The sequence below is a fragment of the Suillus fuscotomentosus genome (genome assembly GCF_016647785.1).
Source record: "Suillus fuscotomentosus strain FC203 chromosome Unknown F5891scaffold_125, whole genome shotgun sequence".
Classification (NCBI taxonomy): Eukaryota; Fungi; Basidiomycota; class Agaricomycetes; order Boletales; family Suillaceae; genus Suillus; species Suillus fuscotomentosus.
In genome coordinates, this window is record NW_024539637.1 from 20,497 (window position 1) to 32,925 (window position 12,429).

The 12,429-nt window shown below is 47.2% G+C and overlaps 6 protein-coding genes across 6 annotated transcripts; 4 read left to right on the forward strand and 2 right to left on the reverse strand.

Annotated features, from left to right (window-relative positions):
- The first annotated feature begins 1,129 nt into the window (after positions 1-1,129).
- On the forward strand, positions 1,130-3,547 carry F5891DRAFT_1069502 (uncharacterized protein). Its single transcript, XM_041363229.1, has 6 exons — positions 1,130-2,289; positions 2,341-2,552; positions 2,600-2,746; positions 2,798-2,922; positions 2,972-3,093; positions 3,142-3,547. Exons 1-6 carry the CDS (start codon positions 1,525-1,527, stop codon positions 3,391-3,393), a joined length of 1,623 nt encoding a protein of 540 aa, XP_041218164.1. The 5' UTR covers positions 1,130-1,524; the 3' UTR covers positions 3,394-3,547.
- A 100-nt stretch (positions 3,548-3,647) lies between these two features.
- F5891DRAFT_88695 (phosphoglycerate mutase-like protein) lies at positions 3,648-4,771 on the forward strand. The gene is made up of 3 exons (XM_041373251.1): positions 3,648-3,955; positions 4,015-4,083; positions 4,153-4,771. Exons 1-3 carry the CDS (start codon positions 3,764-3,766, stop codon positions 4,576-4,578), a joined length of 687 nt encoding a protein of 228 aa, XP_041218165.1. The 5' UTR covers positions 3,648-3,763; the 3' UTR covers positions 4,579-4,771.
- A 50-nt stretch (positions 4,772-4,821) lies between these two features.
- Positions 4,822-6,615, forward strand: F5891DRAFT_88746 (malate dehydrogenase). Its single transcript, XM_041373252.1, has 10 exons — positions 4,822-5,042; positions 5,098-5,153; positions 5,207-5,374; positions 5,429-5,436; positions 5,499-5,514; positions 5,567-5,715; positions 5,766-5,889; positions 5,940-6,257; positions 6,307-6,408; positions 6,462-6,615. The coding sequence occupies exons 1-10, from the start codon at positions 5,015-5,017 to the stop codon at positions 6,492-6,494; spliced, it is 1,002 nt and encodes a 333-aa protein (XP_041218166.1). The 5' UTR covers positions 4,822-5,014; the 3' UTR covers positions 6,495-6,615.
- A 539-nt stretch (positions 6,616-7,154) lies between these two features.
- F5891DRAFT_88759 (uncharacterized protein) lies at positions 7,155-8,893 on the reverse strand. Its single transcript, XM_041373253.1, has 6 exons — positions 8,425-8,893; positions 8,266-8,372; positions 8,124-8,211; positions 7,689-8,072; positions 7,556-7,635; positions 7,155-7,500 (listed from the first exon to the last, which is right to left on the reverse strand). Exons 1-6 carry the CDS (start codon positions 8,704-8,706, stop codon positions 7,365-7,367), a joined length of 1,077 nt encoding a protein of 358 aa, XP_041218167.1. The 5' UTR covers positions 8,707-8,893; the 3' UTR covers positions 7,155-7,364.
- Positions 8,894-10,000: 1,107 nt separating this feature from the next.
- F5891DRAFT_1069510 (uncharacterized protein) lies at positions 10,001-10,296 on the reverse strand (the record flags this gene model as incomplete). The annotated part of the gene is given in 3 exon segments (XM_041363230.1): positions 10,001-10,183; positions 10,227-10,228; positions 10,242-10,296. Coding segments are annotated over 3 exon segments (184 nt in total), but the record flags the coding sequence as incomplete, so codon positions are not given.
- Positions 10,297-11,548: 1,252 nt separating this feature from the next.
- F5891DRAFT_1197531 (uncharacterized protein) lies at positions 11,549-12,196 on the forward strand (the record flags this gene model as incomplete). Its single annotated transcript, XM_041368502.1, has 3 exons — positions 11,549-11,689; positions 11,785-11,928; positions 11,993-12,196. The coding sequence occupies 3 exons, from the start codon at positions 11,549-11,551 to the stop codon at positions 12,194-12,196; spliced, it is 489 nt and encodes a 162-aa protein (XP_041218169.1).
- Positions 12,197-12,429: the final 233 nt, after the last annotated feature.

Below are 12,429 nucleotides of genomic sequence, written 5' to 3' on the forward strand. Positions count from 1 at the left end.
CACGCCGTACCGTTCGCTCATCGGCTCCTTGATGTATCTTGCCATAGGCACCTGTCCCGACATCGCTCACGCCGTTCAACAGTTGTGTCGACATCTCGACTGCTATGGTCCTGTCCATTGGGAAGCTGCCAAACGGGTTGCACGGTATCTCAAAGGCACTCGGACGCTGAAGCTGGTTCTCGGCGGTGAACATCCCACGCATCTCCTTGGGTTCACTGATAGTGATTTCGTGAACTGCCCCGACACTCGTCGTTCGGTCAGCGGATACTGCTTTACCTTGGGGAGCGGGATGGTAACCTGGAGTGCAAGACAGCAGAAGACAGTTTCCCTGTCTACGTGCGAGGCCGAGTACGTTGCAGCGTCCGATGCCGCGAAAGAGCTTACCTGGCTATGAACATTGCTCCTTGAACTCAACTTCGCCCAACCATCAGCAACGCCCTTACTCTGCGATAACACTGGAGGCATTACACTCTCAGAGGACGCCTCATATCATTCGAAAGTTAAACACATCGACATCGCCGTTCATTCCATTCGCGAGCGCAGTCAACCGTGGCCAGCTAAAACTATCCTACGTTAAATCGCTCAACAATGCTGCTGATATATTCACAAAGGCCCTTGCTCGAAAAGACTTCGAACGTCTCCGGTCATGCCTGGGTTTACAGTGAGAAATCGAGGAGGAGTGTGATTGCTTATCGCGTCGAGGAGGAGTATTAGTGCTATGCTCGATGACGACACGATCAGCGGAGTTGAAGTTTGGAATTCGAACCATGTATATACCGCTTCTCATTCTCACCTTCCCTGAGCTTGTTCCACCACGCTGAGGGTAAGCCTTTTATAATTGTTCGGTCCGCCGCTAGATACTGATTACAGCTTAGGCTTATGCAGTATCTAGGTATTCAATTCAGCTTGTTCCACCACGCTGAGGGCTTACGCAGTATCTAGTCTCTACAGTTTAGGGTCCGCGTAAGTAATTTACGAAAGGATGGCCGTAAGGTCAAGTCCACATTGACAACGACATTTTAGAGTTGACCAGGCCATGAGGCACCAATGTTGCTCCGCATATGTGATCACGTGATTATTTCTCATCCCAAACTGGGGTTGTACTATCAACGCCTAGCTGTTGTTTGTACACACCCTTTGACATTCAATATTCGATGTGGTTTTCTCATAGCGCTTGCTGCATCGAATGAGTCTATATGGTGTCTACTCCCCCGACGAACAAGCCACCGAGAAAAACCGCATGCCACGGAGCAAGGTGAAGGTCGGCAGGGCCGAGCGAACCCTAGTGAAAAGTAAACTTGTGATCCCTTGATGCGGCGGCTTGTCACATGTCATCGCTCTGGTTCAAGTCTGCGAAGAGAATGGTCGTGAAGAATTTGATTGAAATTGCACTAGTAAAGGTTGGTCCCGTTTTATTTGGAGCCCAATGTGTCATGAACTTGGTGTTACTGACGTCATCTCAATCAGAGCTCCTATAAGTACGTGCTCCTCCATTATCCTCTCTGCTCCTCCTTCAACACAAACATGCACTTTAGGCGTTCTGTCTATGTTATTCTCCTCATCGCTTCAGCATACGCATCGAGCTGGTTTGGCTCTGAGCCTGAATACGACAAATGGTCCCATTCCGATTTGCACTCCTGGCTTGAAGACCACCACATTAAGGTCCCCTCTCATTTTGATCAATCTCAGCTCCACGACCTCGTAGCGGCGAACTGGGCTTCTCCCCCTCCTCCACCCCCATCGTTTGCTGAACAGTCTCGTGCATACGCTGACGCAGGCAGGCAATGGAGCTATGATAGATATACTCGTGCTCAGCACGCATTCCAGGACTTGCAGGAGAATTCCTTCGACACCTGGGACGAGAGCAAATTGAGAGCATTTTTGCTCGAGCATGGCGTGGTAGCACCCTCTGGACCCCGTGAACAGCTTCTTTTGCTTGCTAAACAGAAGCATCGCTCCTTTACCAATGCTGCATCATACTACTCTTCCCTTGCATCTGAAACCGCCACTTCTGCATACTCCGATGCTACAGATACGTTATACCACGCATCCAAAAGCGCGAGCAGCATCGTAGCTCAGGCTACCCATGATGTCGGTCGTGCTTTCGACGACAGCAGGGACTATGTATACTCAGCTTGGGATGATAACCATCTCAGATCTTGGCTCGAATATCACGGAGTGGTTGAAGCTAGAAAGGCTAGCACCCATGCCGAGCTCACCAAACTCGCCAACGACTATTGTCGTACAGCTGTGGAGCCAGTATGGAACGTCTGGAGCGACTCGTATATGGTATGTATATAACCGCTTCAAAGTTGTGGACTCCCTTGACATCTTTTGAAGCGCGAATGGCTGATTTCGCATAACCTTCTTTCACCTTCCGATACTGCATCGCGCTCCACCTTACTTGGGGAGATGAAGAAGTATTATTACTCCTCACCCGACAAGGTTTGGAGTGTTTGGTCTGACAGTGAATTGAAGTCTTGGCTCGTCAAGCATGGTCTCCTCGATAGTGACGCACAAAAGAAACGTGATGAACTGTTAAAAATGGTCGAGTTAGTAGTGCGCCTTCATCTTCTACCAGATCCTAATCACTTTACAGGGACAACTACGCTTCTGCCTCCGATAGCGTATGGGATGCTTGGAACGATTCAGACATTCGTCAATGGCTTTCTCAACATGGATACACTGATGATAGAAACTTTGCGCAAAAAAAGCGTGATGAGTTGGTGAACTTGATCGATAAGCAGTGCGTATCGTTTCTCCGACACGCTTTGATATGTGTTGATATCCTATTTAGATATAATGACATTTCTGCGCGCACCGCTGCATATCTCGTGTGGCCAGATGCTCGTTTACGTGCTTACCTTCGCGAGCGTGGTGTCAGCGAAGCTGCACTCCCCACGAATAGACCCGGGTTATTGCGTACGTGTCTAAATTTTCATCTGCTCTATTTGGTGTTCATTTATTGCAGAGGAGACTCGCATCCGCTGGGTCCAGACATCTAACCGTGCTGAGACAATCTTCACAAAGCTGAATGAGATCATTAACAGTGGCGTTGGCGCGGTGGAGGATAGATTGGCCAGAATTCTCGAGGTTGGTTTACGTGCAACTGTTTCCTCGTTTGAACTGACTCTTCATTAGCTCCTAAGTGGCCATTTGCACTACGCTTCCGAGAAGACTAGTGATGCCCGTGCTTACGCGGAGGATAAGAAAGATAGCGCGTGGCATTGGTGCTCTCAGAAGGGCGATGATGCGAAAGGCAGGGGTGGCTATTATGCTGAGTGTGCCAATAGGAAGGTACAGGAGCAAGGATTTGATGAGAAGGTGAAAGGCGCTGCCGAAAGTATGAAATGGGGCGGGGAGAAGACGAAAAGCGCTGGCGATGAGCTCTAGACCGAAAACAAGCGAAGTATGTTCACTGTCAAAGTCCTTCTCCACATATGCATTCAAGACAGTACCTATGTAATAATTCTGTAACATTGTACATAGTGTTGTATCTTTCTACATAATGAATCTCCAGTCTCCCGTTGTCGTGCCGTTCACTAGATAGGGTTGCTACATATTAGGAATAAGCAGATGTTTGATGCTATTTGGTGAGATAAGAATCTTACTCAGCATGATTATTTTTGACTTTCAACTTGTCGTAGGAAATGTTGGGGTGATGCATTGAAGATGTTTCCGGTGCCGGTGAGACCATTAATACGTATCTGTGCCCCTGCGTTTTTTGCCAACCTTGCCCTTTTTCACCCCCACCAGGGCAATCATGACGGTAGTCGCTCGTTTATACGTGATCCGACACGGGGAGACCGAGTGGAACCGCGCAAGAATTATCCAAGGTCAAGCTGATTCCCAGCTCAATGATCTAGGAGAAACTCAGGCTGCTATGACTGGAGAAGCATTGAAGGCGATCCATTTCGACAAAGCTTTCACGAGCGATCTTTCACGAGCTTCCAAGGTACGTTTTTGAGAGGCACTAAGGTTGATCAAATCTAAAATGTACTACGTTGATTGCAGACGGCTGAGATAATTCTGCAGCATCATCCCGATGTCATCTTGGTGAAAGATCAAGATCTGAGAGAGAGGGTAAGTTATGCGTTTGTAACTCCCTGGCAGTGATCCTGAAGCTCACCATTATGCGGGTTCTCCTCATAGTTCATGGGGAAGTTACAAGGAACCAAGGGACCAACGAACCCAAGTGAACCTTCTCTTGAACCCATCGAAGCCATGATCGAGCGATCCGTCGGGTGGTATAATCGCGAGATTGTTCCATACATCTCATCGCTTGCCGATAATCCTGATGGAAGATGTCGAAACATTCTGGTTACATCGCACGGGTGGCTTATAAAATCATTTTTCAAGTTCATGACAGCGACTGGGATGTTGGAGTGCACCGAAAGTCTGTTAGGAGCTTCACCGAGAATACCTAATGCTAGTTTATCAGTGGTGGAGTATAGCACGATTGGATCTGGATCAGAACAGAGGATTGAGTCTACTGTTGTCCAGTACGGAGATGCCTCACATCTAACCGGGACCCAAATTCTGCATGACAATGCAGATATGGATGCACTTAAATCGTGATTTTCCATAGCTTCGTTACACTAGATGATATATCGTTCTTTTCATTTTTCATTTTTCAGCTTGACCTCGAGACTGTTAATGTTCGCGAAGGTGGTGTCCACAGTGTCCATCCTACTTTGTAGGAACATCTTTTGCTACAGCTGCTACATAAGAGGGAAAATGTCGACCGTGAACACACGTGTCTCTGTTTCACATATGTGGGGTAGCTGAGAGGGATACTGAAATACTACAGTGCACTGTATCCAATCGCATGCTGAGATTTACCTTGTCCGTTTCAAATTGATCATAAGTATATCCTTTTCGAGCTAGGTCCTGCATGAAATTGCTATATTACATGGCCCGATAAATAATTCTTAGTTACCTCTCTTCCGATATCTCTGCGGACCTTTGGCGCTTGAACTCTTTCACAGTTCGCTCTTCCACACCCTCAAACATCATGAAAGCTGTCGTTCTCGGTGCTGCAGGTATCGTAGTGCCTCCCTATCTACGCGATCGCTTAGATCTCTAAACTATCTATAGGTGGTATCGGCCAGCCGTTATCGCTTCTCCTAAAGGCCAACCCTGCTGTCACAGAGGTGTGTTCGAAACACGAATCCAGCTCAGATGGTGACTTATACATATTATGCAGCTTGCTCTTTATGATATTGTGAACTCTCCCGGAGTGGCCGTGGACCTTTCTCATATTGCTACCCCTGCCAAAGTCGAAGGATTCCTACCTCCCGATGATGGTCTCAAGAAAGCACTGACTGGTGCTAATGTCGTCGTGATCCCTGCTGGTATTCCCAGAAAGCCTGGTGTGAGTTCTGGTGCACAAACCTCAAATCAATCAATAGCTCACGAGATTTCTTAGATGACTCGGTCGGTGTTGCTATTCGGGCCATTATGTATTATAAGTTGCTGATTTTTATGGCGCCATGTAGTGATGATTTGTTCAAGGTTAGCTTACTCGGCTACATTCGGTGGTTTAACCCCACTTATACACTCATAGATCAATGCTGGCATCGTCCGCGACCTCGCCACTGGCATTGCCACTACGGCCCCGAAGGCCTTCGTCCTTGTTATCTCCAACCCGGTTAACTCCACAGTCCCTATCGTTGCGGAGGTCTTCAAGAAGCATGGTGTCTTTGATCCTAAGAGGTAAGACCATGATATCAACAGTATGACCGGCATTAATAGGACGTAACCAGGATTTTCGGTGTAACAACGTTGGATGTCGTTCGCGCTTCGACTTTTGTCTCTGAAGTTCTTGGTGATCATTCGCTATCGTTGTCAGTATCAGTTCCCGTGGTCGGTGGTCACAGTGGCGTTACTGTCAGTTATGCTCTCGAATACTCATTCAGAAATGACTAACATGACATCAGATTGTTCCCCTACTCTCTCAATCTTCCCACCCTCTGCCAGCATCCCTTGACGCCGCCGCCGTTGATGTCCTCATCAACCGCATCCAATTTGGTGGAGACGAGGTTGTCAAGGCGAAGGACGGTGCTGGCTCAGCAACCCTTTCCATGGCTTACGCCGGTGCTGAGTTTGCCGGGAAAGTGATCCGTGCCGTAAACGGCGAAAAGGGAATCGTCACCCCCACATTTGTCAACCTTGCTTCAGACAAGACGGGTGGTGACGCCCTCAGGAAGGAAATCGGAAAGAACCTAGATTATTTCTCTGCTCCGGTCGAACTCGGTGTAGGCTAACACGGTCGTGCTAAATGTCTTGACGCTGATGATGTCCCAGGTTGATGGTGTCACCAAGATCCACGGTCTCGGTAAGATCACCCCTGCTGAGAAAGCGCTTGTCGATGCTGCTCTTCCTGAGCTCTCTGCTAACATCGAGAAGGTCTGTGTTTTTCTTGTCCGATTCAACCTCACCTAACGACATCGATATTTAAGGGTGTCGCCTTCGTCGAGGTTCCCAAACTCTAACTTATACTGCAGTGACGCTTGAGAAGTTAACTTGTATAAAATATTGTACAAATAACAGGATTTGTAGAAGGTATAGAATGAAACATAGGAATTACTCGCATGTGATCTCGGACTCAGACCATCGGCCAGACCAACAAGTTTCAAGTCAAGTCACCATAGTCAGCCATTCATCAATTTGTCTACGGTCTGTCTAGGGGAATAATGGGTCATGGCCCGATATGCATGAACACTATACGCTGGTCCAAGGGCATATCTTCATCCATATCCTTACCCTTGTTTGTATTATTGTCGTTATCCGTGTTCGTATCCATTCCCATTCCCATTCCCAATGACACTGACAAAGATCTGTCATGGCCCTGATTGGCACACCCAAAACCGCCCAGCCAAGACGCCGAACGATGATTGAACTCGGCTGAAAGCTGTTAGAGACAGCAATTATTCCATTCATCATACTTGTTTTTGACGCAAGACCAAAGTTGTCGAGGTTCAAAACATTCAGGGTAGTATGTGGATCAGGTCAGCAAAGCAGTTATTATACGGACAGGGCAGAGCAGCCCCAACAATCTCTCCATACAGCATCTCAATGTAACCCGAGGCAATGTACAAACAAGATACAAGGGGCGAGAAACGTTCGATAAAAAAGGAGGCAACGAGCAAACAACACCTCATCAGGTGCAGCATCCAACTCGGCCCGTAAGCGACAGTACAGTGCAAGAAATTTCGCAGAATCGTGAGTCCACCAATAATATATGAAGAATCAACGAAGGTCAGGTATTAACATGACAAAATGTCATCTGGAAAGACAGGATATCGAAATATTCGAAATAAACAAGTCAGAGTCCGGATCAGATACCGAGAACTCGATTTTCCCTAACAAGTTGGGTGATCTTCACTGGTGGCGGCAAAGGAGAGATAATCCGCTAGCTTGTCATACGGGATAGTGCGTGTATCGCAGAAACCGGTCCATGCGCTGATAATACCCCAGAACTCAATGACATAGTCAGTGCTTGAAAACGAAAACATATTCATAGTCATTCTTCAGAGATCTCGTGGCAACTCACGAGGTTGGATACGGCCCATCATTGTCGGTTTTGTTGGGCATCCCTTCCAATCTTCCACCGAGGGACGTCCATGTGCCTGTCTGTTGGTATGAAAGCTCGTCAAGTTATCACCACAGCTCAAGTGACAACTTACCAAGCCCCCGTAGTATGCATCGATCACGTTTTGTTGAGTCATTGACGCTGCTCCACCCGTCATATTATAGAACACTGCTTCAGAAAGCTTCGCCTCTAGAGCAGTAGTGGGCATTGGAGAGGTATTTAACGGGTATACTTGTTGCAGTAGGACATCAGTGTTGCTCCACGCATAGCAGAAGCTCGCGAGAACGCAGTATTCATTTTGGAAGAGACCCTGGGTTACCCAAAATTGACATTGAGTAGCCATTTCGGTGCATGAACCATTGTCCGTTATCGGTTGGGGGACACATGGGATCACTTGGATGGTTGGTACCGTTGTGCTAGTGTTGCACGATGCCACTGCGGGACACACTCCAGGGACAGATGAATACGCAAGCCAGTCCTGGAAAAAATGTAAGGAGAAATATTATCGTTTAAAAACAAGAGTACACACAGCAAGGTTTGCATAAGGAATGTTTCCAGTAGCGCAGAACCCGGTCCAAGCAGCGATGGTTGACCATTGATCAGCAACGTCAGTGATGCTGCAAATAAAATCGTCAAGAATCCGAACCTCGATATGTTGTAGGAAGACTTACTCGTCAGGGTAGGAGCCACCAGGAGTGATGGAAATCTGATGATAATATGCATCGATGTAGTTTTGTTGCGTCATGTACGAATTCCTATTTGTTATGGCATAGAAAACCTATAGTACCACCAGATCAGCAAAGAACACAAATATCAAGCTTTATTCGGACAGATTCAGCCAGCCGGGGTTGAGTCGCAGGCGCTTGGGATACGTTGAGGACTTGTGCAGGGTTCTCCATGCCCGACAAACATGCAGTCAGGAGGAAACACGACGTGTAGTTATAAAAGTTGCTGAGATTAACCATGGTCGCATTACAGCTGTTTTGGAGCGAGACACATGACTTGAAGGCGGAGGCTGGTCCACTGATATCCTGCCTTGGAATGAGTGACGAGGGAAGGGCAGTAACGAGGCCTATGAGAGCAAGGTAGAGAATCGATATTAGTGTGTTCATTTTTACTAGGCAGAGACACTAAGAGGAAGGACAGACAGGTTCGCCGGTTTGTCTGGTATCTTTGTGATCCTCAAATACTTATAGGTAAGAGACCGGCTGAAATGAAGTTCATACCACATATTTCTGTGCTTGGGGTGGGTTGTTGACCCAATTACCCGCATTCAAATGTCATCACGAACGGAAACCTGCGGAAGCTGGAGTGACTAGATAGTAGATACACGATGGTCATGTAACCACGTCAGACGCGACTGTAGGAACCCACAAGTTTGCGTTGCGATGCAACATCCTGACTCCTGTGAAAGTCAGTGGCACATCACGACCTGTGTCCTAGTTTGCATAGCACAAAGTCCGCATGACCCGATCTCGTAAAGAGATTCAGCGCTGGCAGTGAGGAATGACAAGTCGGTTAGAGCAGATGTTTTTGAAGTAGGAACTCTTGCCTCTCAAGTCCATCGAGATTCGAGTTATGTAAAGTTCGTTGGCATATGGAGGACATCTCGATCCTGGAATATCCGGCCCATCCGATCCATCCGACCCAAGTACTTGCATGTATAATGCAAATCTCACGGTCACAACATACCAGGTGACTCACAGCGCCGCCGCGTGTGTCGTGGCTGACACCGTGACCTACTAGTACCCAGCTATCATGCAGGTAGAACTCTCTCCTGGTACACTGTTGACTCTCAGGAGCCTTTTTAGAACGGGTTAAGGCCCAAGGGATGAGGTGGAGGACCCATTGTAGTATTCATTCAATTATGTACACTTAAGAGGTCTAAATATGCAAAATATTTGATATTTAATGACAATGAACGATACAGTGAAAGAATTACAAAGAAAGTGTGAAGATGGTAAAGTAATTGAGCTCGCTGTGTGCAACAGCGAGCATGAAGGTTTTGGCAATGCGCGCACAAGTGTGCTTACCTATTTTGGTTATCATTTACACATCACTGTCATATCAGGTATGTGGGAACAACACGTGATGCTAGTTCGGTTCTTGGGGCAAATTTTCCGAACGCTGAACCGAACCTATGGTTCGGTTCAGCCATTTGGTCGAACCCTGGACCGAACGTCACCGAACACGTTCGGGAGGGTCCGGTTCGCGTTCGAACCAGGTTCGACTAAGCTTGGACCATCTGTGGTTGTATAGGCTCGAGACCATGAGTTGTCATGTAATTCGAGTCGGACAGACAATGAAAAGACTCTAATGCAAGGAGAACTTCTTTGTACAAAGATTGAATTCAAGTTTCTAAAATAAACACATTTTATTTGCCCGGTGCACATAGTTCCCTGATCACATTCTCATCGATCCTCTTCTCTAAACATATCTCAAACGCAGCAGCATGTACGGTTGCAGTATTCGAGATTGCAAGCGTGTCAATCTTCGCTGCAGGATTCTCTGAAAGGCGGAAAGCCCAGAGAATAATAGCCGTATTGATGAAGATGGACCGATTCGTGACATGTTGACCAGGACACACTCTAGTATTTTCAAGTAAGGCATGAGAAAAGGTGGAAAGATGAACGATACCACTCACCGGCGGCCAAAACCAAAAGTGAAAAACTTGAGATCAGTGATCACCGCGCACACGACCTGCATTGTCGCGCGATGCGCAAAGCCTGTAGTGAAAGGTGGTCGTCCATTATCGCATCATCACAACTGAAATAAGACGTACCTCCAATAGTGACAGGTCTCCACCTGAGACCCTCGAGGATGAACACGGTAACTTGCGGCATAGCTTGAGCTCGAACGAAGACCGACAGACTCACGAACTGCGAACGCTGGGCAACGACTTGTATCAGCATGGCTGTTGCTCGAACGAGGATCGACACACTCACGACCTGCGAACGGTGGCCAACGTCTTGGATCAGCACGGCTCTTGTTCGAACGAGGAACGGTGGCCTGGTCCGCCAACGATTTGGATCAGAATGGTTCGAGCTCGAAAATCTTGACATACTCACTTCCTGCGAACAATAAGCAACGACTTTGATCAGCATGGCTCATAACATTCCCAAGTAGTACTTACCTATATTAATCATTAGCAAGAGTTCAAAGTGTTTGGAATTCATATAGCGACATAAGATACCTAGTGTTTGAACATGTTGTGACGGTGCAGTACTGTGTCACAGCGCATCACGACTGCGGCAGGCGCGACAGAGGACCGCGTCAATTTCACCCGGCTCAAACCTGCGCGGGTTGCAGACACATGCATTTGCATATATTGACACATAGTAAATACTTACATCTTTTTAAAAAAGTGTAAAGCCTACAAAAATTGAGAGGTTCAAACCCGTTCGAACCTATTCACTACCAGCCCGAACCCCGAACCTCTGGAAAGGTTCGGTTCTGAGTCTTGGCTGAACCTTGGACCGGACCATGCGTCCGGTTCGGAAAGGTTCAGGTTCGAACCGAGGTTCGGAACCGGACTGCGGCAGCACTACATGGGTCGGATGTTCGGATGGGCTGGATAAGTATTCCAGGATCGAAATATTCTGGGCATATGGAGCAAGTACGACTTCGAGTCTTTGAACTTCAAACAAATATAGAAAGCTTCAAATTGAACTCAGTTACTACACGCTGTTACACGGTGTAACGGAACAAAATTAATTTTGGGCTGACATATCAAATTCAAAAAGATAGTCACTGTTGTTCTTTTCAGCATTACGAGCAAAGCAATAGCAATGGCACACACCAAGAAACCAAGAATCATGGTTTATATCAGCATGTACATGTAATAGTCTAGTGCTGCCACAGTCCGGTCCAGAACCATGGTTCGAACTGGACTTTTGGTCTGGTTCTCTGTGGTTCGGTCCATGGTTCTCGCGCCAGCCAGAACTGGACTGGAAAATGGTTCTCAGTTCTAGATCTTCCCAAACGGTCCAGTTCTGGTTCGACTTTCCCGAACCATTTCCAAACCCCAAACCCATTGTCGACTTCGACTTCAACTATGATGACGTCAAAGTGTCATCTTCTGGATTTGCACTATTGGTTAATTAGGCTAACTTTAGCCTTTTTGAAGGTTAGTACTAATCAATCAACTCTCAAGACTCTCACCGACTGACATACATTTAACTATATCACAGATATCTACTTGTTCCAGTCTATACGCTTCCTGGACCGTCATGATCCTCCACCAGCTGTTAACTCTAATGGATCTCCTTGGATATCGTTGCTCTGGGATGTTTGGGTTTGCTCCATGCATAAAACGAGGTGCCGACAACGAAATTGTGAGTTATTTGCCTGACGATGTCTGAAGACTGCTGTGCTCTTAATGCTGATGGCTCCCTCAAGGATGTTTCCGATATCACCTTCTTCAATGATCCTGATGACGAAGTACCATTGCCCCAGGTCCCACCTTCAGCCCAGCCATCATCTTCAACTACATCCACAAAAGATGCCTTTTCCATTCTGCTCAAGGCTGGACACACCCCAGCAACAGTCACAGCTGGTTCTTGGTGCTCTGGCCAGCCCATGGACATATGTCAGCAGCAGTAGAGGCAGAGGGGCATGCAGCTGGTATGTAGTTAGACTAGCTACCCAATGTCATGTAGATGTATTGTGAATGTTTTTTTTTGGCACTTTGAAAAATATATGGTTCAGTTCGCGCTCGGACCACAAAAAAACCGAACCGGACCCTTGAGAACCGTTCTTGATGGTCTGGTTCTGGGTTTGATGATTTTGTTGAACCGGACCATGGTCCAGTTCTGGGTTCTCGTCCAAGGCCCTCT